Source organism: Littorina saxatilis, linkage group LG10 (genome assembly GCF_037325665.1).
Source record: "Littorina saxatilis isolate snail1 linkage group LG10, US_GU_Lsax_2.0, whole genome shotgun sequence".
NCBI classification, from domain to species: Eukaryota; Metazoa; Mollusca; class Gastropoda; order Littorinimorpha; family Littorinidae; genus Littorina; species Littorina saxatilis.
This window is the reverse complement of record NC_090254.1, coordinates 27,836,713-27,860,475: the sequence shown is the minus strand read 5'-3', so window position 1 is coordinate 27,860,475 and position 23,763 is coordinate 27,836,713. Positions and strand designations below refer to the sequence as shown.

Below are 23,763 nucleotides of genomic sequence, written 5' to 3'. Positions count from 1 at the left end.
TCTTACTTTAGCTAACAATTTGTTTACGGAACTTTAGGAATTGACACTACTTCTTAGAGGAAGATGGCGTCGACTAGAGACGAAGATGTGGCCTCTTCTTCAACTGACAATGACAACAAAAACGAAAGTCCCGAGGAAATATTTCCGGGATGTTCTAGCATTACTGACTTTTCCCAGGTACGTGTCTATCGAGTGATCCGATCACATGCGCTATGACGAAACAAACATGTTTTAATCTGTGCCCAGTTCCAACTTGCACAAACCAAAACTAGCTATTATACTTATAGGCACGTGTTTCAGTCACGACGAAAAGAGAGAGAGAGAGAGAGAGAGAGAGAGAGAGAGAGAGAGAGAGAGAGAGAGAGAGAGAGAGAGAGAGGGTGGGGGACTGGGTGGGGTAGCTACAATATGTCAGATTTTTGAATTTGTGTTTCAATCACAAGAGATTCTCATTTCAGAGTATGTGTTTGGTCAGGCACAGCCCATCAGTGTTACTCCCAGTCCCAGAGGCAGAAAACAAATGGTCAGCTGGACCTGGATTGAAACTATGTACAGGTTCAAAATGCCTAAGTGTGACCAGTTTCGAAAACGAAGGCAACACAATTGATTGCTGATCAGCCATATCTATACATTTAATTTAGTTTAAATTTATAATTATACAAACCGATCACTTTGGTTTTGTGTAGGTGATGACATTCTGCGTTATTTGCATTCCCATCACTATCACCAAAGCTGTTTGGTTCTTCCTGATGAAAATGTGTGCACAATTTTGTGTTCTCTGACTCTGTCTAAAGAAAGTTGCTTAAATGTATGATACACAGAAAAGGACGTATTACTTTTAGCTGTAAAATTGTATTTCCTTTGTGCTTGTTGCAGCAAATGCTGCGAACAGTTGTGCAAGCAACCAAGACGTCCAACGATTTGCCAACAGGAGATGATTATGACTACTACTCAACCTACAACTCTGTTCGCAATGTCTTAGATCTCGAAGCTGGCAGGATCTTGCAGTTGTGAGTTACTGTATCATTGATGCTACCACTGTACCAGTTTTCCTTATTACAGAAAGCAATAGTTTTTGTGTGAGCAGCAAACAATTAAAAAAGGCCAAAATCACTTGCAAACACTAACATGTAATGTCCTAGTTAACATCTGGTTTATACAGTATAGACTCATCATAATATAGAATCATCTGTAACTGTAAGTTTTGATCAAGATGTTGACCAATTGTTAGTGTTTTCTCAGTATCAAAATGAAATGATAGAATTGGGATTTGAGTGGAAAGGAGGAAAGATCCTGGATAACAAAGACTATCAAGACCTGTTTTCCAGATTTTGTCTTAAAGAAGAGGGGAGTGGGATGGTGTCCACTGGTAAAGCTAATTTGTAAATTTGATGTTGACATTTCAGATTGCAGAATGTGATGCGTCACCAGAATGTGAAGGGAACGATCACAGGCACGGACCATGCTTTGGAGCTGGATGAGCAATTTGACGTCATCATTGATGCCAACGATCAGATCCTGGAGAGAGTGGTGAGACGACAGTATTTTTACCTTTTTCTTTTCTTTTAGTTTTACTGTTTACCACAAACTTGTTTGGCAAAAAAAGAAAAAACTTGGATTAAGATTAATGTGGTGCATGTATGTATTGTATAAACAAAAAGTAAGTCTGTAGGCAGGTTTATTTTTCTTTCGTTTTATTTGCTTATTCTCTCTCTTTTGTATAAAGCTTTTATTTATTGTGCAAACTTGATCTCCATGTGTACGGAGCACCAGGTACCCCATTAGCTGTGAACTTTTTAGGGTGGTAAAACAAAGTGTTATGGTCAGCAGAAAAAAATAGGGTTGATCGGGTTACACGAATCAACCTTGTATGTTTGCTTGCCATATGATAATGAAGATTGAACTTGTTGCTTTGTAAAGCACCAATGTTGAAAGACACCCTCGGGATAAGCCAAAACGTCTCCCTTCTCTGCATGTGGCTTTTCACGCTAGGGATAGTTTGGTAATGCTTAGATAAATGGACAACAGAACGAGTCTTATTTTAATGATTAACTAATAATAAAAATAAATCACTTTAGCGCAAATCCCGATTCCTAGCTCTAAGCGCTTTACAATTCCAATAAACACACATACACACACACACTTTATTTTTTATATTTTTGTGCTCAATCCCTCTATTTTTTTGTATTTGCTGACCTCTTTGTCTTACAGTCACTGTATGCCTTTTTGCAACATCGCCTTTTTTTCCTTTTTTTCTTTTAAATGGTGTTTGTGTGCATTTCACAGATTTTATGTTACTGATTTTATATTGTATGAAGTCTTTGTTTTCTTCTTGCGACAGGGAACATGGGTAGATGAAGCCACCGGGGTGAGGAAGAATGAGCACAAGCTGGTTGTGTCGGCCATGAATCGACCAAATCCTGCTGTGGCAAGCTGGAACAAAAAGGTATGTGCACAGACAACATAAATACTTGGATACTGGTGAAATAAAACCTCATTAGAAAATCTGAAAGACTGGTAATCTGTGTCTGATTTCTGCTAAATGAAATACAAAGCATTCATTTTAATAAATGTAAGTAAAAAGGTTTCATTTAGGACACAATTAGCCATTAGATATATATCTCTGCAATAATACAGTGGAACCCCCTTTTAAGACCTTGCTTTTTCACATTGTCTCTTCATAACCTCTGTCAGGGGGAAGAATTTACCCGATGCTCCCCAGCATGTCGTAAGAGGCGACTAACGGATTCTGTTTCTCCTTTTACCCTTGTTGAGTGTTTCTTGAATAGAATATAGTCAATGTTTGTAAAGATTTTAGTCAAGCAGTATGTAAGAAATGTTAAGTCCTTTGTACTGGAAACTTGCATTCTCCCAGTAAGGTCATATATTGTACTACGTTGCAAGCCCCTGGAGCAAATTTTTGATTAGTGCTTTTGTGAACAAGAAACAATTGACAAGTGGCTCTATCCCATCTCCCCCCTTTCCCCGTCGCGATATAACCTTCGTGGTTAAAAACGACGTTAAACACCAAATAAAGAAAGACAGAAAGACCTGATTGTCTCAGACTTGTTTGAGTCTGAAGAGAGGGTCCAACTGTACACACATTCAAAATGAGGTTTTCTTTCATTTCAGAAATCTGGCACAGGCAGTCCGTCTGCCCCGGTGCAGTTACTGACCGCCAGAAACATCCAGCGGCCACAGCTCAGCTTCAAGGATAAGATTGACAACAGCAACAAGCCTTTCGTGCCCATCATCACCAGTAAACCTCACGCTGTTCAGCCTCTGCAAGGTATAAACAGCACAAAAGCACAGTGCAGTTGGGGCCCGCGGGCGCCCAGGGCGTAGAGCACTGGACTTGTTTTCCCGGGGTCGCGGGTTCGAACTGGGCCGGGACGGACACGGGTCAATTATGCAGACCCAGAGATGGTATCCATGTCCCACCCCCGTGTCACCACAGTGGCACGTAAAAGACCTTGGTCATTTTGCAATAAGTACAGATGGCTGATACCACCTAAACACGCATACACTTGTGTATCTCATCTAAAGTTGGGATAAAACCCAGGAACATGCCCCTAATGGCTTTGACGTGAGGGCGTAAAACTTGAATTTCTCTCTCACGTCGCAATTTCTAGCATTGCATGCCGATTGCCATATTTACACTGAGTAGGTACCTCCCTTGTCCTGTGTAGTACACTGTTAGGCTGTCTGGTAGTTCTTTTCAGTCAATATTTCTGTGCTAATTAAGGAGTTTCTTGCCAGGATTGGCCACGGATATGCTCTAAAATGCAAAACATATCCGGGCCCTCTGGAAAGGGCACTGGTCCTTTGTGCCTGACAGTCAAGGCCTTCGCCACTTTACCAATCTTAGGCCCTCACAGTGTCAAGGCTTTTGGAATAAAGGCTATTGTGCCACTGTGCAGGGCCACTGGTTCTGGGGTTAACCCTCAGTCATGTCAGGAATAGATATCTATATATTTTTTATATTTAATATGGTGACGCTTGCTCCACCCAAGTGCTGTGTCACTGGTGAGGTAGAAAACAGTCGTACACATACCAATCATAGGCATTGTGAGTGAAAAGGGAGTTTCAGTAGTATATATCTGATTTATTTCGTGTTATTTCAGATAGCCTTCAGTTACCTGCCCACATCTCTTTGGAAGACACGGAGAGTCCAGATTTTGTGTAAGTTTTTAAAATTTGTTATTTGGGAAGTGATACCTATTCCTTAATGTGAGTTGATAGATTGTGTCTGTGTGCGTGCAGAAATATGTAAATACTTGCTGCTGTTCACAAGCATTTATTTGCAAAGATAATAAATTGCAAGTCTGGGTTAAAAAGTACACAGTAGAACCCCCCTTTTAAGACGTCCAAACATCCAAGAAAATCTCCGCCTGGCGTCTGGCATTATGGGGTTAGTGCTAGGACTGGTTGGTCCGGTGTCAGAATAATGTGACTGGGTGAGACATGAAGCCTGTGCTGCGACTTCTGTCTTGTGTGTGGCGCACGTTAAATGTCAAAGCAGCACCGCCCTGATATGGCCCTTCGTGGTCGGCTGGGCGTTAAGCAAACAGACAGACAAACAAACAGACAAACAAAATCTAAGAAAATGAGGTCTGTAAAGGGAGGGAGTCTTCAAGGTGGAGCTAACTCTACACATGTTATCAAGGTGGAGCTAACTCTACACATGTTATCAACGTGGAGCTAACTCTACACATGTTATCAAGGTGGAGCTAACTCTACACATGTTATCAAGGTGGAGCTAACTCTACACATGTTATCAAGGTGGAGCTAACTCTACACATGTTATCAAGGTGGAGCTAACTCTACACATGTTATCAAGGTGGAGCTAACTCTACACATGTTATCAAGGTGGAGCTAACTCTACACATGTTATCAAGGTGGAGCTAACTCTACACATGTTATCAAGGTGGAGCTAACGTTACACATGTTATCAACGTGGAGCTAACTCTACACATGTTATCAAGGTGGGGCTAACTCTACACATGTTATCAAGGTGGAGCTAACGTTACACATGTTATCAACGTGGAGCTAACTCTACACATGTTATCAAGGTGGAGCTAACTCTACACATGTTATCAACGTGGAGCTAACTCTACACATGTTATCAAGGTGGAGCTAACTCTACACATGTTATCAAGGTGGAGCTAACTCTACACATGTTATCAACGTGGAGCTAACGTTACACATGTTATCAACGTGGAGCTAACTCTACACATGTTATCAAGGTGGAGCTAACTCTACACATGTTATCAAGGTGGAGCTAACTCTACACATGTTATCAAGGTGGAGCTAACTCTACACATGTTATCAAGGTGGAGCTAACTCTACACATGTTATCAAGGTGGAGCTAACTCTACACATGTTATCAAGGTGGAGCTAACGTTACACATGTTATCAAGGTGGAGCTAACGTTACACATGTTATCAACGTGGAGCTAACGTTACACATGTTATCAACGTGGAGCTAACTCTACACATGTTATCAACGTGGAGCTAACTCTACACATGTTATCAAGGTGGAGCTAACGTTACACATGTTATCAAGGTGGAGCTAACTCTACACATGTTATCAAGGTGGAGCTAACTCTACACATGTTATCAAGGTGGAGCTAACTCTACACATGTTATCAAGGTGGAGCTAACTCTACACATGTTATCAAGGTGGAGCTAACTCTACACATGTTATCAAGGTGGAGCTAACTCTACACATGTTATCAAGGTGGAGCTAACTCTACACATGTTATCAAGGTGGAGCTAACTCTACACATGTTATCAACAGAACATCTAGAAAACAAAGGTCTTAAATAAGTTAAAAGGTGTTGGGCTCAAATTCAAAAGAGGGTTTTTACTTTTTTAGCAGTATGCTGAGGGTCAGTGTCAAACAGACCTGGGAACCCATACGATTACGCCGTACAACGAATCTCAAGGGAGATACATTTTAGTTTGTTATATCAGCAATTCGCTGTAGAGTTTTCAACCCTAAATGGCCTTAAGACAAGTTTTCCCACTCACCTTCAAATGATCGTTCCATCGATCTTTCCTTGGAGAGTAAAATCTCTGCATGTTTTCAACAGCTTCATAATATAATCTATAGAGAGAGGCATAGTTCAAATGTTCACTTTACTGTCACAATTTTAGAAGTAAAATTTAAAAAAGTCGTGTAAAAGCATGTACATGTAGTACATTCTGATCAATCTACGTGTCCGTCAAAAAAGACACTGCACACACTAACACTGCCGCGACACACGTACTAAGCTGTTTTGAAAAAGTCCAGAATGTTTGTCTGACGCTGCTCAGAACTGGCACACTTCTCCACTGTACACTCCAATTTGGAGATCATATCCAAGTCACAGACATCGCTGCACTTTGCCTGCAAGTAGCGACGTAGGGTATTGGCAGCAACACGTGCTTCTGTGGCAGTGGGCGCCATCTTTAGACGGTCACTTCAAAAACAGTGGAGCGAGATATTTCCCATAAACATTCTTTGAGGAAGAATTGAGTACACAACAAGCGAAAAGGCAAATCGTCAAAAAAGAGAAAAGCATGCCCAATCTTTTGTATGCAGTCATGTGTCCTAGAAATTGGATCTGAAGTCTTACCGACGGATTGGAATAGTGAAAACACAGCGGCGGTGGCTGTTTCGTGCACCTCCCGCTGTTTGTTCAGAGTTCGCTCATCACGCGATGTGCACTTGTGTTTGTGTATTTTTATCTTTGGAGACAATTATTGACATCAGTTCGTTGTAGCCTTGCGACTTTTAGAGACAAAACGGCTCTGGGGCAATGAAAACGTTTTGTTAAAAGAGGGGTTCGTTATGCAAATGAGTTCAAAAGGTTCGATGTAGCCGGAAAGTAACAAGTAAGAAATAGAAGGCTGTCTGCCGGGAAATCAATGGCAGTTTGTTAAAAGAGGGATTTCTTTATACCCAGGTTCGTTATAGCTGGATTCCACTGTATTTTGTATGCATGCTTGTCAAGTCTAGCAGTACGGTCAGTTGAAAATAATACCACGAGAACAAATCCTAATCTATTCTTTTTTACAAGCGCATCCCCAAACCAGTCCAGTATTTTGACACATGATCACAGTTTTTGTCGGTAAACATTGAAAGAAGAATTTGATTTAAATGAACTGGTAACTTAATTAACGGTGCGACGGACGCATGTGAAGCATGTTTGAATCATGGATGTTCAAATTCTGTGTGGAGTACGCTCATTTTTCTGAAAATACACCAAGTTTGTTTAAGAATACTCCAAGTGCAAAACAGGGGTTCCCATGTGTGGTTATAATTTGTCAACTGGCAAGGTTGGTTGTCCAATCAGGTACCCACACCCGTACAAAGAGGAGGTGGAGCAGTGGCAGCCATTGCCCCATCAGCTAGAAAGGGTCGAGCCGCAGGAGGTCAAGCCAGTTGACCTCACATCTGCCGAGTTCATTGACACCGCCCCTGACCTTGCTGAACTCTGTGACCTTTTGAAGAACGAGACAGAAATTGCAGTGGATCTGGAGGTTAGTGTTTGTTTTGAATTTGTGCTAGTGTTTGATTTTCGTTTGTTGACAATCTTTTTAAGAAATGGGCTTATGCTGTTGTATACTATTGCATGGACTTTGCAGAGCGTTTTTGTTGAGAAGATTCCAGAAGACTGGTTTGTAAGTTCACATGATGTGTTTTGGGGGGATTATTTTAATAAGTTGTCTGATGCCAAAGGTTAATCTAGTAATGGACCAATCTTAGCTGATGTACAATTAATTGCGTAAGTATGAGTTTGTTATTTGAGAAGCTTGGAGGGATTCTTAAAATGGGTTCAAATCCGGACCGGGATAGCCATGGACCAACTTTATGTGCAGAATCAGAGATGGTATCCGTGTCAGCGCTATGGCACGTAAGAGATCTCGGTCATTTTGTCAGGAGTGCAGATGGCTGATTACTCCTTCACATGCACACACCTGGGTGGTGCGACTTTCCACTGGGTGGTGCGACTTTCCACTGGGTGGTGCCACTTTCCACTGGGTGGTGCCACTTTCCACTGGGTGGTGCCACTTTCCACTGGGTGGTGCCACTTTCCACTGGGTGGAAGGGACCCCAATTTCACAGCTATGCAGACCTGTTTACCAGTACGATTTGGGCGTGTTTTGTACGCCAAATTATTATATGTACGCAAATACGCGACACACGCACAAAATACGCATAAGAACAATACTAGTCTAGAATACGTTTTCCGGTGTTGGTGTGCTGATTACGGGATGGTACAACTGATACCGGTTTCGGTCGAAGGGAGATAACCATGACAGCGAGTCTTCAGCTGTGGAAACCTTGTTCAGTTGTTGGCACAAGCGATCGTCAGGACAATCGTGGGAAAATGAAGCGGTAAAATGTGCCAGTTTCGGATGACTGTACCAAGTCTAAACAGCAGAAGCAGCAGATTTTCTTGGAGAAATATAAGAAAGAGCCAGGAATTGTGGAGTCTACTATGGGAAAAAGTCATGCACACTGCAAGTATTGTAAATCAGATTTCTCCGTTGCCCATGCTGGGAAATATGACATCGAACGACACCGCAGTTCCAAAACTCACATGGACAAGGTTGCTGCAAAGAAATCCGCTGAAAGCTGCCAAGGAATTATGAAGTTCATTCCCGCAAAGCAAATCCTGCCAGAAGAAAAGGCTGTAGTCCGTGCTGAAGCAATGTTTTCTGAGATGATTGTAAAAATGAACTTGCCACTGTCAACCGCAGATGTTATTTCACGAACTTCATCTTTTCATTATCAATCTGCTTGGAAGACACTGGTTATAATGTTATAAACTGACAGGTAAATAAAATTGTTTTATCCCTGTTGTATCGGAAGGAGTTAAATTCTGAAGGTGTTCACAAGACATGCTATTCTTACACAAACACGGTTGCACCCACGCGTACGTTTTCCCTAGCCCATATGGCTTTGCTTGCAAAGTACACCAACTTTTTGAAAAATACACTCAACTTTTTGAAAAAGTACTCTTGCCTCAGGTTTTGGGTAAACAGGTCTGGCTATGGGACAAAAAGTAATTAAAATGAAACAGGAAAGAAATGAAGCGGTTGTATTTTAAATCTATTACTTCATGATTATACACAGGGAAAGGAGTGACTATGTAATTATTCCAGATGATTTTGGTTGAATTCATGCATCAGTCATTTTTGTGTTTGTCTTTGCAGCACCATTCCTACCGGACATTCCAAGGGTTTGTGTGCCTGATGCAAGTATCAACACGCACGAGAGACTTCCTCATCGACACGCTGGCCTTGCGCTCCGACATGAGCATTCTTAATGAAGTCTTCACTGACCCCAAGATCACAAAGGTCAGTGCTCTTCTTCTTCGTCTTTGTTTACTGGCTGAAACTCCCATGTTCACTCATGTTTTTGCATGAGTATTTTTGTGTTTCTATAACCCACTGAACTCGGACATGGATTACAGGATCTTTTCCTTGCGCACTTGGTCTTGTTCTTGCGTGTACACACGTCAGCCCATGAACAAAAAGAAAATGTATGATTCAATGCTATGATGATGTTGAGCGCCACAGATCTGTCCTGGGTTTTACACCAAATGGGACCATTCTGCCACTTGAAAGCCCGCACCCCCCCAACAGATATACACAAAATAATCATCTCTAGATGGATTGCGTTTTATTGTGTTGTTGCTGTTCTCTTTACTCTACTTGACTACCTTTGAGGATGAAAGTCGCTTGTTAAGTTCAAAGCTTGTTATTCTCTCAGGTGCCAGGAGAATGGTTCCGTATAACTCTCACTTACACATGTTGTAGCATTTAGTGTGCTTACTTCCCTTTATCAGATCTGCCATTGTGTTTCAACAGGTGTTTCATGGCGCAGACTCGGACATAGATTGGCTGCAGAGAGACTTTGGCCTGTACGTGGTCAACATGTTCGACACGGGTCAAGCGGCCAGGGTTCTCAACCATGCCCGCTACTCGTTGGCTCACCTGCTGCAGGTGTACTGTCAGGTGGATGCCGACAAACAGTTCCAGCTCTCCGATTGGAGAATGAGGTGAGGGGAAGTTCAGAGCACCCCCCACCCCCCAACTCTCTTCAATGGTCTTGCTTTTTTTATTGTTTTTTTCTGTTCATAAGATTTATTTCAGATTTAAAAAGGGGTTTCTGTTGTAGTTGTACCTGATGAGAACACTTTTGTGTGTGCTCATTTCAATCTGATGTTGAGGGGGATGGGACTAGTATATTAACGATGAGGTTAGTTAGAAAATACTGATGCTTTTGTCCGATTGTAAGGGGGGGGGGGGGGAGAGAAGGAGAACTTATTTTGTTTGCTGCAAATTTGCTGAGAGAAAGTTAGCAGATGAAAATGTGCGTATGTAAACAGACTATAACGTTGTTGTTGATGAACTACAATTTCTGTTCAGGCCTCTGCATGAAAAAATGATCCGCTATGCCCAAGAGGACACCCACTACCTCCTCCACATCTACGATCGCATGCGCGGTGAGCTGATTGACCGTGGCAACGAACAGAAGAACCTGTTGCACTCCGTGTTCCAGCGCAGCAAGAACGTGTGCCTGAAGGTGAGAGATCACTGCAGTTCGGTTTACCTTGGTATTTTTGTCACAGAATTAGAATTATGATCAGAAGTGATAATATTCCAGTGATGTTTGTGTCTGTGATCTACTGTATTTAGAGACTACAAGGTTTTTCGATGTAAAAGGCGCCATCCCCACTTTCAAGGTTAAAATGAGAAAAATCTAGACAAAAGGCTCTTCCGGTGTTTTGGCTGCAAGTCAAAGGAAGTATACAGAGTGGAAATATGTTTTCTCCCCGATGTGTTGTGAGATTTCTTTCTTTATTTGGTGTGTAACGTCGTTTTCAACCACGAAGGTTATATCGCGACGGGGCGTTGCGAGATCAAAGAGTCTGCATTCTCAGAGCTGTTTAGCCTTGTGACCTCAGGTCAATGGCCAGATTTTTAGGTAGTTTTGCCCTAGTATACAGACACTAACCTTCTGAAAAAGTAAGGTCTTAAAAAGGAGGAGGTCTTAATTTGACTTTTTATGAGGGGGGGGCGACGACATTAGCAAAGAATTCAAATATTATTTTTTTCATACATTTATTGAGGTGTTCAAGAAGATGCGCTTCACACCTGACAGTCACCTGGACCTGTACATGAAGAGCAAGAAGGTGTTCAACTCTCAGCAACTACAGGCGCTGAAATCCATTTACAGCTGGAGGGACAGTGTGGCTCGGGATGAGGATGAAAGCGTGCAGTGAGTTCAGTCACTTGTTCCTAATAGATTTTGTTGGTAGCTTGATGCTAACTTTGAAGATTGATTCATTTGTGAAGGTCATTTGGGCAAAGTACTGCCTCAAATTTGTCTCTACAGAATTTTATATCAGACATCTTTCACAGTTTTAAAAGTGTGTTACAGCAGCCCCCAAATATGTATTCAATCAGGTGGATTTATGTTTTGCTGCTGATAAAAACAAATTCTCCATTTTTTTAGGAAAAATATCTATGAAAAGGCTTAGAGAACAAAAAAAATAAACAGTAGCATTACCATAATCAGTCTGATCCAAGTTCCCTGTTCTGCGATTTAGTGTAACAATAATTTCTATGTTAAAGTTGCCTGAACGGCTTCATGAGCTCATATGTACTTTCTAGTTGTAGGGTTATCGGGTTATTTTTTGACTTTGTGAAATGTACCGAGAATTCACAGGCTCTGTTTACCGTGTGTGTGACAAGTGACAGGCTAAAGTTCATCAGTGCTTAACATTCAGGTCAGAACACAGATTTTGAGCAAAACCTCTGAAAGGAACAATGATTTTTGTCTCCAGCTATGTTCTCCCAAACCACATGTTGCTCCAGATGGCCGAAATACTCCCCAGGGAGCGACAGGGAGTGTTGGCGTGTTGCAACCCCATCCCTCCCCTAGTGCGGCAGTGTCAGCATGAAGTACACAGCCTTATCATGGAGGCCAGAGAAACTACCTTGGCACCGGTGGAAATTTGCTTTTTACTTGATAGCTGACTAGAACATTTTTAGTCTTACTGCATAGTTTATCTGGGGAGCACAAGCAGTTGTGTGTACACAAAATATCAATGAGAAAGAAACCTGTTACAGTCAATTTTATCGGTGATGTTTTTCCTACGAGTTTTGCTATTTTTGCTATATAGATGTAACAGTTAATTTCATCAATAACTTTTATTCTCAAAGTTTTGCTATTTTTGTTTAAAATTTTGCTCTGCAAATAAAACAGTTAATTTCAACAGTAAGGTTTTCTCTCAAAGTTTTGCTATTTTTGTTCAAAGTTTTGCTCTGCAAATAAAACTGTTAATTTTGACAGTAAGGTTTTATCTCAAATTGTCCGTGCTGATCAGATTGAGGAGAAACGCAGCATGGAACCGTCTGCGGCACAGCATCCTCACTACCACACCTCCATCTCCACTTGCCGCCACGACCTCTCCAAGCAAACGTCACAATCCTTGGACCCTGGCGAGAGTTCAGGTATGGTGATGAGTTGTCTCTGTGGATGGAAGGGGGGCATTGCATTTTATTACCCAATCCAAGACTAATTTTGTACATGATTTGTTTTTGAAAGAATACGTTAACAGTGCCAGGGTCTGCCTGTTAATAATCAAGGCTGTGTATGACTATTTCATTTCCAAACAGATGGGATCCGCACAAAGTCCAACAGTTCTCTGTTCAGCACCCAGTCAGACATCATCCTGAAGAGAAAGCCCATCCTATCTGCGCTTTTTCCTGACAGTAGCGTGGTAAGTCTTCTCTTTCCTGTATGTGCAGCAGTTTGTTTCTACTGAGCAAAATATGTTGTTTACACTGTTTCCGATCTGCTTGCTGATGAGTTTCATGTTATGAAGTACGGAATATTTTTAGATCTGTTGAGGCTGTCTTGCTCGTATGTGTATGCCATTGCATGCTAATTACAAAAGGATGGACTTTGTTGCAGAATGCCAGAAACAAAGGGACAAGACTTGCATCCAAAATAAGAAGCCATTTCTGTGACCCATTTTCCAAGGTATTTTTCTTTTGAGATTTGAAGTTACTGTGTGTGCATGTGCAAGTTTGTATCAACTGGTTATAGGGTTGATGGTGTGTTGAATAGTGAAATGTGATGTACATCATAGGGTGCATACTCACGCAGAGTGTGTGGAGAAGTTCTTGTTAATGGCTAAATTCTTTACTCAGTTTACAGGCAGAAAACATCAGCCTAGTCTATCTTTTCTATGTTAATACTGCATAACTTCTTTTCTTTATGAAAGCTGATAAGAGTGTATCCCTAAAGGATTGGTTCACAGTTAAGCACTGAAGTACAGACTGTATCATGTTGCCGTTATATGGTAATACCAATGCTTATTTATTTTATTACTTCGTCGGCATCTTGCATGCGCAATTCATCCACTATTTTGAGATAAGTTAATCATTTGTACCATACGTCTTTGTCTATCTTCTTAAAAGACCACTGGGTCAACATACTGTAAATGTAACGTTATGTTTTGTCAATAATCAAACGTTCAAATAACCTGCAATTCTTCTTTTTCGTGGGGTTTTTTCAAATTGCTTTTGTGTTCCAGTTCCTTCCAGACGAAGCAAGAGCAGAAGGTAACAGTGTCGTGAAGCCGCCAGCAAGTGCCAAGGTTGGTGAAGACTTTGTTTTACCATTAATTATGTGCTTTGTTTTTCTTGTTATAATGGTTAAGGGTATATAAATGGAGGAGCATTTCTGAAAGTACATGTATGCACAAAAAAAGAAACCGGATGTTGTTACGTATTTGTAAATTCACTCTGACTAGAGATTCCAGCCGGTATGGTTATGGAATCAGAAAGTCAATAATCTGAGAGCAAATACAGTCAAACTCCCCTTTGTAAGACTCCCTGATTTATGACTTCCTACATTTTCTCTGAATAGCTTGTCGTTATTGTCTGTGAATTTACCACAGGCGCAAGACTCCCCAACTTGTGAGACCTGCTTTTCTCAGAGTTTTGGTGGTCTTAAGAGGGAAGTTCAAATGTAGAACATACCTGAGAAGATGATTGAATTGGCATCCTGTTTGAGCAACAACAACAAGCAGACTTTTGCCTTGCAAATATCAGTTAACTTGAATGCATAGCAAGAGAAAATGCTTAATAAGTTCTTCGTTTTGGAGATTATTGAATCAGACATGGGATTTTTACGTACACTTGAAAGCTCAATCTGAAAGGTTTTTGTTTGTGAAAATCTGCACTAAAAACTAGTTAATTTACAGCTTTTCTCAAAAGTGGTTATCCGTAAAATAATAAAAAAAATTAACTCTTTAACCAAAAATCTTCAAAACAAACAAAAAACCGAAGTTGAGAATGCTGTCTTTTGCTTTTCTACATTGAAAGTAAATCCAGTATGGCTGATAATGCAAGCACCTGATGTTCACCTAACAGGGGGAGATGTCATGGAGACTGAAGGCAAGTACAGGAATAGCACCCGGTACCAAACGCAAAAGTGACGTTGACCTCAACACATTTGCTCCGGAGTTTGGTGAGTGTGCTCTCTGTTATTTCTATCCCTAACACTTCTGTGGGTACGATGGTTCGGTGCTGAACGGGACCTCCGGATGGTACGGCACCGGACCGGACCACCCTACCGGACCGGATCGGCACCCCCGACCGGACCGGACCATTTCTTTTCTGATCAGACCCGATGGGTTCCTGTTCAGTCTATAAATGGCGGGGGTTCGTTGGCTGGGCTGACCCAACAGTCGCAGGGTTGTTGTTTTTCTCCCCCTTCGGCTGCTGGAGACGTTTCGTCTTTGGGGCAGGGGTCTTCGCGGCCTCTTGCTTCTGTGGGCGTTTCTTCACAGCCTGCTTCATCGCTTTCGGCTCTTCCCCCTCAAGCTCCCTACACTCCTGCTTTTGAGGAGTTGTCGGGAAGTGAAGAGGAGAGTGAGTCGGAGGACGATAGGGAGGAGGATCAGGGTCGCCCTGAGGTTAACACTGAAACTCTACCCTTGCCGGTTTCTGATGGAACTTCCGAAGCTATGCTTCGTACTTTCCAACAGTACATGACAGACATCACGCGGCGTCTTGACGTCACGGATGCCTCTCTTAAGCGTCTGTCGTCTAGTGTTGACACACAGGACGTGGACCCGGGGTCTGAGGACGAGAGGCAGGAGGCTCGTCCTCGCACAGCTAGAAGGACGTTTGAACAGTTTCAGGACGTCCTTCCCTGAGACGCCCTCTCGTCCTTTGAGTCCGCTTCGGCCCGGGCGCGGGAGGCTCACGCCGCGTCTGCCGGCGGCTCGTTTTATGAACGATCCGGCCGCCGGCAATTCGCGTTCCACCCTAGTCTAAGTGCCACGGTGGAAGCGGCAGCACATCGCCTGAGGAGTACAGATTCACGTGCAAACGCGACCTATGTTCCTCGGGAGGACGCGGGTTCAGTGCCATGCTTTCCTTCGGGAGGCGCACCTCCACTGTTTCCTCGTGTCCAATCTGTTTCGTCCCTCCCTTTTCCCTTTGACTCTCGAACTCTCCCTTTCCAGACTTCGAGTGTTTAGGGTGGGGCTGACGGTGATGTGTTCGTTGGGGAGGTGCCTTCGGTCAAGAAGGTGGAACTGAGCTCTGCTTCGTTCCACAATCTTGAGGCCACCGTTTCTTCCACAGTCGAGGCCCAATCACAGGCCTTGACATGGATGAGCACGCTGTCCACACTGTTGGACCCTCCCAATCGGGCAGAGTCCGATTCCACTCGGGTCCTTGACACGGTTCGAGTGGATCGGGCTTTGCATGCCGTGCGATCGTGCGTGACGTCTGCGGCAGAATTGGCCATTGGAACACTGGTCCACTTTATTGGCCCTGTTCCGTGATCATTTTCTGCCTACTTCTATAGTGCCTCCGGATATGAGGAAGAGTCTGAGGAACACGTTTCCTCAGCCTTCTTCCCTCTTTCATCCGGACACTGTTCGTTCTGTGGTGGAGTCCACACGCCAGAGGAACACTGATTCTCTGATGGTTGGCCTCGCTGCTTCGGCGACGGCGGCGGGGAGTAAGAGAAGTGCTACAGTCACCTCCAGCTCCCAGCCTCAGAAGAAGAAGAAGAAGCCAGTTTCACTGCCTCCTTCTTCCTCCTCTTAGGCGCCTGTTGCGTTCCCAAGCAAGACGAAGGGTGCTCAGACAGGTAAGGGGAAGCAGCACCACCAGGGGGGGTGGTCGCAAGCCTGCGCCTGCCCGCCAGCAGAATTTTCAGTGAGTCCCGGCCCTACGTTGACGCCCCCTCAAGTTGCCCCTCTTTCGTCCGGCGGTTCCCTTTTTTTCGGGCCCGCGGCATGTGGGGCAGACTGGTCTCCAACCAGTTTTTCTTGAGGGTGGTGTGGTCGGGGTTTTCTCTACCGCTGTCGTCACAACCTCCATTGTCCGCTCTACCTTGGACGTTCCCCCCTCCTCGAGAGCCTGCCAGATGGCAGGCTCTTCAGGACGAGGTGAACTCGTTGGTCGAGAAGAAGGCGGTCTACCCCCTTTCTCAGCCTTCTCTGGGGTTCTGCTCCCGCCTGTTCACCGTCCCCAAAAAGGACGGCCGGTTCAGGCCGGTGTTGGACCTCTCCACCTTGAACTTGTACCTTCACAGGTGCAAGTTCAAGATGGAAACCCCTTCGTCGGTCCGGTTGGCCATCCGGCCAAACGATTGGGCCATGTCTGGGACCTCCAGGATGCTTACTTCCACATCCTGGTGGCCCCGGGGTACCGACATCTGCTCCGGTTCGTTTGGGAGGGCACGGTGTTCGAGTTTCGGGCCCTCCCATTCGGCCTGTCCTTGGCCCCTCTGATTTTCAACGGGGACAACAACACCACATGCTTAGCTTACCTTCGCCACCAGGGGGGCACCAATTCTCGGTCCCTCTCCCTGTTGGCGGAGGAGATTCTGCTCTGGTGCCAGACCAATCAGGTCCGGATGTCAGTCCAGTTCGTTCCGGGGAAACTGAACGCCCTGGCCGACATTCTCAGTCGGGGCGATCAGGTTCTCTCCACAGAATGGACCATCGCTCACAACGTTCTACAGCGTCTGTGGGCAAGGTGGGACCGTCCTCTGATCGATCTGTTCGTAACTCGATTCAGCGCTCGGCTTCCCAGGTACGTCAGCCCCTTTCGAGACATGAATGCGTTCCACTTGGACGCATTCACTCTCTTGTGGAGGCTCCTCGATGCTTACGCCTATCCCCCGACATCTCTGATTCCGAGGGTGCTGGCAAAATATCTGCAGGAACGACCAAGACTGATTTTGGTCGCGCCTTACTGGCCAACAGCTCCGTGGTTTCCAGATCTTCGCGGTCTCACCCACGTAGACCCTCTACCTCTGGATCTGGACGGGGGAGGTCTGCTCCAGCCTCGATCATGCCTCCCTCATCCACGTCCAGAGAGTCTGTGCTTGACCGCATGGCTCTTGTGCGCTCCAAACTGCTTGCACTAGGATTGCACAAGAGTTCAGTAGAGTTTTCCTTGAACGCTAAGAGGCGATCAACTAATCAGCTCTACGACTTACGCTGGAGAGCTTGGGCCACCTTCGCCTTGTCCAAGGGGATAAAGCCGCTTTATCCCTCAACACAGGACTTGGCCAACTTCCTGGTGGAAGTGTATCAAAAGAAGAGTCTTTCTTCTAAGACTCTTCTTGGATACAGATCTGCCATCGCTTCCACGATTGCGGCCGCTACTGGTCGCAGAACTGAACACTTGATCAGGTCCTCCCTCATCGCTAATGTCCTTTCGGGTATTAGCAATGCAGCGGTGTCTAAACCTCGGGTTTCATTTCCCAAGGGGGATGTCTTTCTGGTCCTCAAACTCCTGCGTAGCAATGAGTTTGAACCCCTGGCAGGCATCAGTATCAAGTTGCTGATTTTTAAGACTAATTGTTCCTCATCGCTTTAGCCACTTGCCGTAGACTCAGTGGTAGTCAAGCTTTGAGTGGCCTGGACTTTGACATTGAGTTCACCACACAGCAGTGGTTGCTAGCATGGTCACGTCAGTCTAAGGTATGTTTCTTGGGTATATTTTCTTTTACGGTAGTACTGTTCGAAAATTGCCTGGGTATCTTAATCCTTGGATTTAAGTGATTTTGATTAAGGAGTTTAATACTCTACATATCACCCTCACACCACTCTGGTATTCTGTGCAAGAATAGTACTGTCGAGGTAAGTGTTATATTGACTGTAAGGCTTCTTTTTAAGCCTACTGTCTATATGATACTTACCGAGACAGTACTATTAGAGTTTCCCTCCCGCCTCCCCTCTTGATATGTTATGGGCTTTTTGAGGGTCTGCAGCTCATAAAGAAAGAGGACGCGCCACCTACATCCTGTAAGGGGGAAGCACTCGGACAGTGCTTGGGATCCACGGTGGCGCATGGTTATGGGAGATAATTGTACCCACTCAGCGTTTTGTCCAATTTTTTCGGCCTATAATAGATAATGTGCAAGAATAGTACTGTCTCGGTAAGTATCATATAGACAGTAGGCTTAAAAAGAAGCCTTACAGTTGCTCTACCTCTGTCTATCTCTCTATGCAGTGTAAGTAATCTGGTCGAGGACTTGATGGGAAAAAAGTTGGAAAAAAGCAAGCTGTGTGCTCATGCTGCTGCCCTTGTAAATTCTTCTTCTGCAGTCATTGGCTGCAACTCCCGCGTACATTCTTGTTTTGCACAAGTTGGGTTTACCTAAATGACCGTTTCTTCCCCCCTGCTGTTTCGGCACCCATGCTCTATTTTAGGGGGAACCCATGTAAAAAAGAAAACCCACCTGTGTTGTCCTTTCTTGCTCTCTCTTTTTCCTTTGATTCTTTCTGTCTTCTTTTATTCTTCCCATCTTCTCTTAACTTCTCTCTCTCTCTCTCACTCTCACTCACTCTCTCTCTCACTCTCTCTCTCTCTCACTCTCACTCACTCTCTCTCTCTCTTTCTTCTTCCTTGTATGATAACCCGGTCTTCCCTTCTTTAAGTGTTAAGGCCAGGTATGATTAACTGCACTGATCTCTATGTAACGGTATCAATGTTGCCAAGACAGACATGATATTTCACTAAATAGAAATGTTATCGGTTTCCGTTTTGGCACACTCCAATTTTTGTTCTTCTAGTTTGTTATTGTTGTTGTAAGGATGTGAGTCCCGCTTTCCGTAATGATAAGTTGAGGTCAGCATATCAGAAATATGCACTAAACATGTCATTTTATTGCATTATTTCTTCTTCATTCAACTACAGCACCACCTGCTAAATCCAAGCGTGCTGAGACAGTACCAGAGTCAGCTACCGCAACAAAGCCCTCCGCTTCTACAGAAACAGCAGCAACGACCACTCCGACCAGCAGCAGACAGAAAGTGAAAGGACTGAAGAAGAAGAAGAAGAAGGTGGTGGAGGTGGAGGTGGAGGATGAAGAGGAGGAGAATCCTTTGTCTATGCGACAGTTGGTCAGTGTGTGTGTGTTGAGTGTTTGTGTTTGTGTGTGTGTTGTTGTCGCAGTATGTGTGTGTGTGTTTTTCACAGTGTGTGTGTGTGTGTGTGTGTGTGTGTGTGTGTGTGTGTGTGTGTGTGTGTGTGTGTGTGTGTGTGTGTGTGTGTGTGTGTGTGTGTGTGTTTCACAGTGTGTGTGTGGTAGGGTGTGTGTTTGTGTGGATTTTCAGTGTGTGGGTGTGTGTGTGTTTCACAGTGTGTGTGTTTTTGTGTGTTTCACAGTGTGTGTGTGGTAGGGTGTGTGTTTGTGTGGATTTTCAGTGTGTGGGTGTGTGTGTGTGTGTGTGTGTGTGTGTTTCACAGTGTGTGTGTGGTAGGGTGTGTGTTTGTGTGGATTTTCAGTGTGTGGGTGTGTGTGTGTGTGTGTGTTTCACAGTGTGTGTGTGGTAGGGTGTGTGTTTGTGTGGATTTTCAGTGTGTGGGTGTGTGTGTGTGTGTGTGTGTGTTTCACAGTGTGTGTGTGGTAGGGTGTGTGTTTGTGTGGATTTTCAGTGTGTGTGTTTTTGTGTGTTTCACAGTGGGCATCTGTGTGTTTGTTTGTATGTCACTCTACATGTGTGTGATACTCTGGGAGCGGACGGGATTCAATAGACTGAACGTTTGTTATTCTACACTTGTGTTGTCAGATGAAGAAGAAGAAGAAAGAGAAGAAGGCAAAGAAGATTGCCTTGGCCTCAGATTCCCCACAGCCCAGTCCACAAACAGAAGTTTTGGAGCCATCACCAGACGTCACCCAGGAAAAGAAGAAGAAGAAAAAGAAGAAGGTTCAACTAATCACTGAATCACTGACAATTGAGCCAATGGAAGACGAAGATGATGACGATGCGGAAAAGAAAAAGAAGAAGAAGAAAAAGAAACAGAAAGTTGCGGAGGAAGGGGTGATGGAGAGCGTTACACCCTTTGACTACTCTACTGCAGATAAATCTGCATTCACAGGTGAGTTTGTATTTACAGTGGTGGTCAAACTAGAAATCGGACTATTGTTTCAATTATAAGGTCGTGGGTTCAAATCCCCGCCACGAAAGGTGGGTTAAGGGTGGAGATTTTTCCAATTTCCCAGGTCAACTTATGTTCAGACCTTGTGCCTTATCCCCCTTCATGTGTACACACAAGCACAAGACCAAGTGCTCACGGAAAAGATCCTGTAATCCATGTTCAGTGGGTTACAGAAACACGAAAATACCCCAAAAGCGGCATGTACCTGCCTGAATGGCGGGGTAAAAACGGTCATATACGTTAAAACCCACTCGTGCAAAAGCATGAGTGAACATGGGAGTTTCAGCCCATGAACGAAGAAGAAACTTGAAATCACACTCTTGTTTGTTGGCGTTTAATAGTGGCGTTCCTGCCTGCCCTGGTAAATTTAAAGGAAACTGAGTGAAAAGGGGGGAAGGGTACTTGTTTTTGAAATTGTTGTAGTTGTTAGGGCACAGAATGCAAGAGTGTTGTAGTTTTGTCTGTCAACATCCAAGCATTTGCTTGAGCATCTGTTGCTGTTTTCTTTCAGGCGAGAACGACACGTTGACAAATCTCTTCTTTCTTTTGACCAGGAAAAGGCTCACAGAAGCAGTATCCAGGTGTCTACAATCCACACTTCCGTGGGGGGGATAAGAAGCAAAACAAGGTAAGTATCCACTGGTATGAATTGCTTAGTTTCTATGCAGAGTCGCTTGAGTGAAAAGCATACATTCATACTTGCATTACATAACGGGTTTCGGCTGTTTCTGCACTGTCATGGTGCCTCTGCTTGAAATTGTTTTGTTCTTCTGATTTAACATGGTGTTATATCTCCCACAATTCTGAGAGGAATTGGATCACGTGAGAGCGAACGCGGAAAATTGTCATTGACAGTGTGGTTTTTGTCACGTTCAGATGTGTCTGGTGCTCTTTTTTTATGAACTGTCCTTTCAAATCTTTAATTCTCTTCAGTAACTAGCATGCTAAATTACGGAGGGATAGCCTAGCACTGATTTGACTATTAACATCTTCACAAGGGAAGAAAAATAATTTTGCCAAGTTTTATCGTAATTTTATGACATCAAGTTTCCCCTCTTAATGTTTGTGGTTTTTTCCTTTTATATTAGCAGGGGAAAAAGAAGCGCGTTGGACAGAAGCACAAAAAGAGCATGAGCTTCAAACCCGGGGCAGGTGGAAAGAAATGAGAAGAGGCTTCATCTGTGTACCTGGATAGCAGCAGTTTGACCTTCTGCATGTGAAAAGAGGCTACATTTGTGTACCTGGATAGCAGCTGTTTGACTTCTTCTGCACACGAAAAGAGGCTACATCGGTGTACCTGGATAGCAGCAGTTGACCTCTTCTGCACATGAAAATAGGCTACATCGGTGTACCTGGATAGCAGCAGTTGACCTCTTCTGCACATGAAAATAGGCTGCATCTGTGTACCTGGATAGCAGCAGTTTGTACCTCAAGATCAACTGATACAGTGGAACCCTTCTTTTAAGACCTGCCAAATATCTGAGAAAATCGCGTCTTAAACAGGAGGGAGTCTTATAATGGGGGTAATTGTACAGAGGTTATGAACAGAAAGTCAGAGAAAACAAGGTCTTAAACAGGAGGGAGTCTTATAATGGGGGTAATTATACAGAGGTTATGAACAGAAAGTCTAAGAAAACAAGGTCTTAAACAGGAGGGAGTCTTAAAATGGGGGTAATTATACAGAGGTTATGAACAGAAAGTCTGAGAAAACAAGGTCTTAAACAGGAGGGAGTCTTAAAATGGGGGTCATTATACAGAGGTTAAGAACAGAAAGCCTGAGAAAACAAGGTCTTAAACAGGAGGGAGTCTTACAATGGGTGTAATTGTACAGAGGTTAAGAACAGAAAGTCAGAGAAAACAAGGTCTTAAACAGGAGGGAGTCTTACAATGGGTGTAATTGTACAGAGGTTAAGAACAGAAAGCCTGAGAAAACAAGGTCTTAAACAGGAGGGAGTCTTACAATGGGTGTAATTGTACAGAGGTTAAGAACAGAAAGTCAGAGAAAACAAGGTCTTAAACAGGAGGGAGTCTTACAATGGGTGTAATTGTACAGAGGTTAAGAACAGAAAGTCTGAGAAAACAAGGTCTTAAACAGGAGGGAGTCTTACAATGGGTGTAATTGTACAGAGGTTAAGAACAGAAAGTCAGAGAAAACAAGGTCTTAAACAGGAGGGAGTCTTACAATGGGTGTAATTGTACAGAGGTTAAGAACAGAAAGTCAGAGAAAACAAGGTCTTAAACAGGAGGGAGTCTTACAATGGGTGTAATTGTACAGAGGTTAAGAACAGAAAGTCAGAGAAAACAAGGTCTTAAACAGGAGGGGGTCTTACAATGGGGGTAATTGTACAGAGGTAAAGAACAGAAAGTCAGAGAAAACAAGGTCTTAAACAGGAGGGAGTCTTAAAAGGGGGTTCCAATCCACTGTACAAGAATAAGAGTTTTGTGTGCTCATCTGCCGCTGATTTCACCAGTTTTTCATCTCTGTGGTTGAAATACAAGACAGTAAGTATGGGGATGGCATGGACTTCATTAATACGAAATAATAAAAGGAATACAGTGGTACCTGTGATGTGAGGCCCCTCTGATGAGTGGACACCTCCCATGATAGGACACCTTCTGGAGTCCCTTTGTCTATTATCTTGACCAAAATATACCTGTCATGACAGGCCACCTGCAGTGTGGGGACACTTTTACCTGGTCCCAAGGGCGTCCTTTAATCTTGCAGGTACATGTACCACTGTACAAGAAAGAAAGAGGAAACATGTATGGAAATATTCTTTGAAGTACACAACTTGAGCTCTGTAGATTGCTAGACTAGATTGACTGGCTGGCCTTTCTCATCTGAATGCGGTGTATGTTGTTATGGGCAGTGCGTAATTATATACAGTTGTTATTTTTTCCCCCAATTTTTGGATAGGTATGTGTGACAGTATGTGTGTGTGTATGTGAAATGGGTTGTTGAATAAAGTGAAAGGTTTTGAATGGGAAGAAACATGGTTTATTTTTGTACAGATGTGTGTGGTGCTTGCTTGTGAATATTGCACGAAAGATTACCGCCTTGAAATAGAACAATTAAATGATATTTCATGCGGTTGATTGTTTATAACATTGTACTGAATTGTTGGTGACTGATATATATGTGTTTGCTCACATTTACTTGTAAATGTTGTGTAAAGGATAACCATGACCTTAATTGTCTGGTGACTTTATGGTTTTCGTAATATCTCAATAAAATTGAAAAGAATTTTTGGTGACAGATGTTTTATTGCTCACA

General features: G+C 43.6%; 1 protein-coding gene across 4 annotated transcripts; it reads left to right on the top strand.

The window, feature by feature from the left end:
• The first annotated feature begins 43 nt into the window (after window positions 1–43).
• LOC138978534 (exosome complex component 10-like) lies at window positions 44–23,705 on the top strand. Of its 4 annotated transcripts, none has more exons than XM_070351277.1 (21): window positions 44–177; window positions 877–1,010; window positions 1,407–1,530; window positions 2,342–2,446; window positions 3,133–3,289; window positions 4,125–4,182; window positions 7,340–7,526; window positions 9,207–9,350; window positions 9,864–10,054; window positions 10,425–10,581; window positions 11,129–11,277; window positions 11,846–12,008; window positions 12,389–12,515; window positions 12,681–12,784; window positions 12,979–13,047; window positions 13,604–13,666; window positions 14,445–14,541; window positions 19,245–19,450; window positions 20,120–20,429; window positions 21,044–21,117; window positions 21,581–23,705. In XM_070351277.1, exons 1-21 carry the CDS (start codon window positions 64–66, stop codon window positions 21,653–21,655), a joined length of 2,808 nt encoding a protein of 935 aa, XP_070207378.1. In that variant the 5' UTR covers window positions 44–63; the 3' UTR covers window positions 21,656–23,705. The 4 variants fall into 4 exon arrangements, with proteins under 4 accessions (XP_070207378.1, XP_070207377.1, XP_070207380.1 ...); XM_070351276.1 differs by having other exon boundaries at window positions 21,578–23,705; XM_070351279.1 differs by having other exon boundaries at window positions 21,001–21,117.
• Window positions 23,706–23,763: the final 58 nt, after the last annotated feature.

What these genes read in the sequence shown, in the direction of transcription:
- LOC138978534 (XM_070351276.1), top strand. Translation starts at nt 64, where the DNA reads ATGGCGTCGACTAGAGACGAAGATGTGGCCTCTTCTTCAACTGACAAT. An exon ending in CGCTGTTCAGCCTCTGCAAG is followed by an intron (nt 3,290 to 4,124) that starts GTATAAACAGCA and finishes GTGTTATTTCAG; the next exon opens with ATAGCCTTCAGTTACCTGCC. An exon ending in GAGAAACTACCTTGGCACCG is followed by an intron (nt 12,009 to 12,388) that starts GTGGAAATTTGC and finishes CGTGCTGATCAG; the next exon opens with ATTGAGGAGAAACGCAGCAT.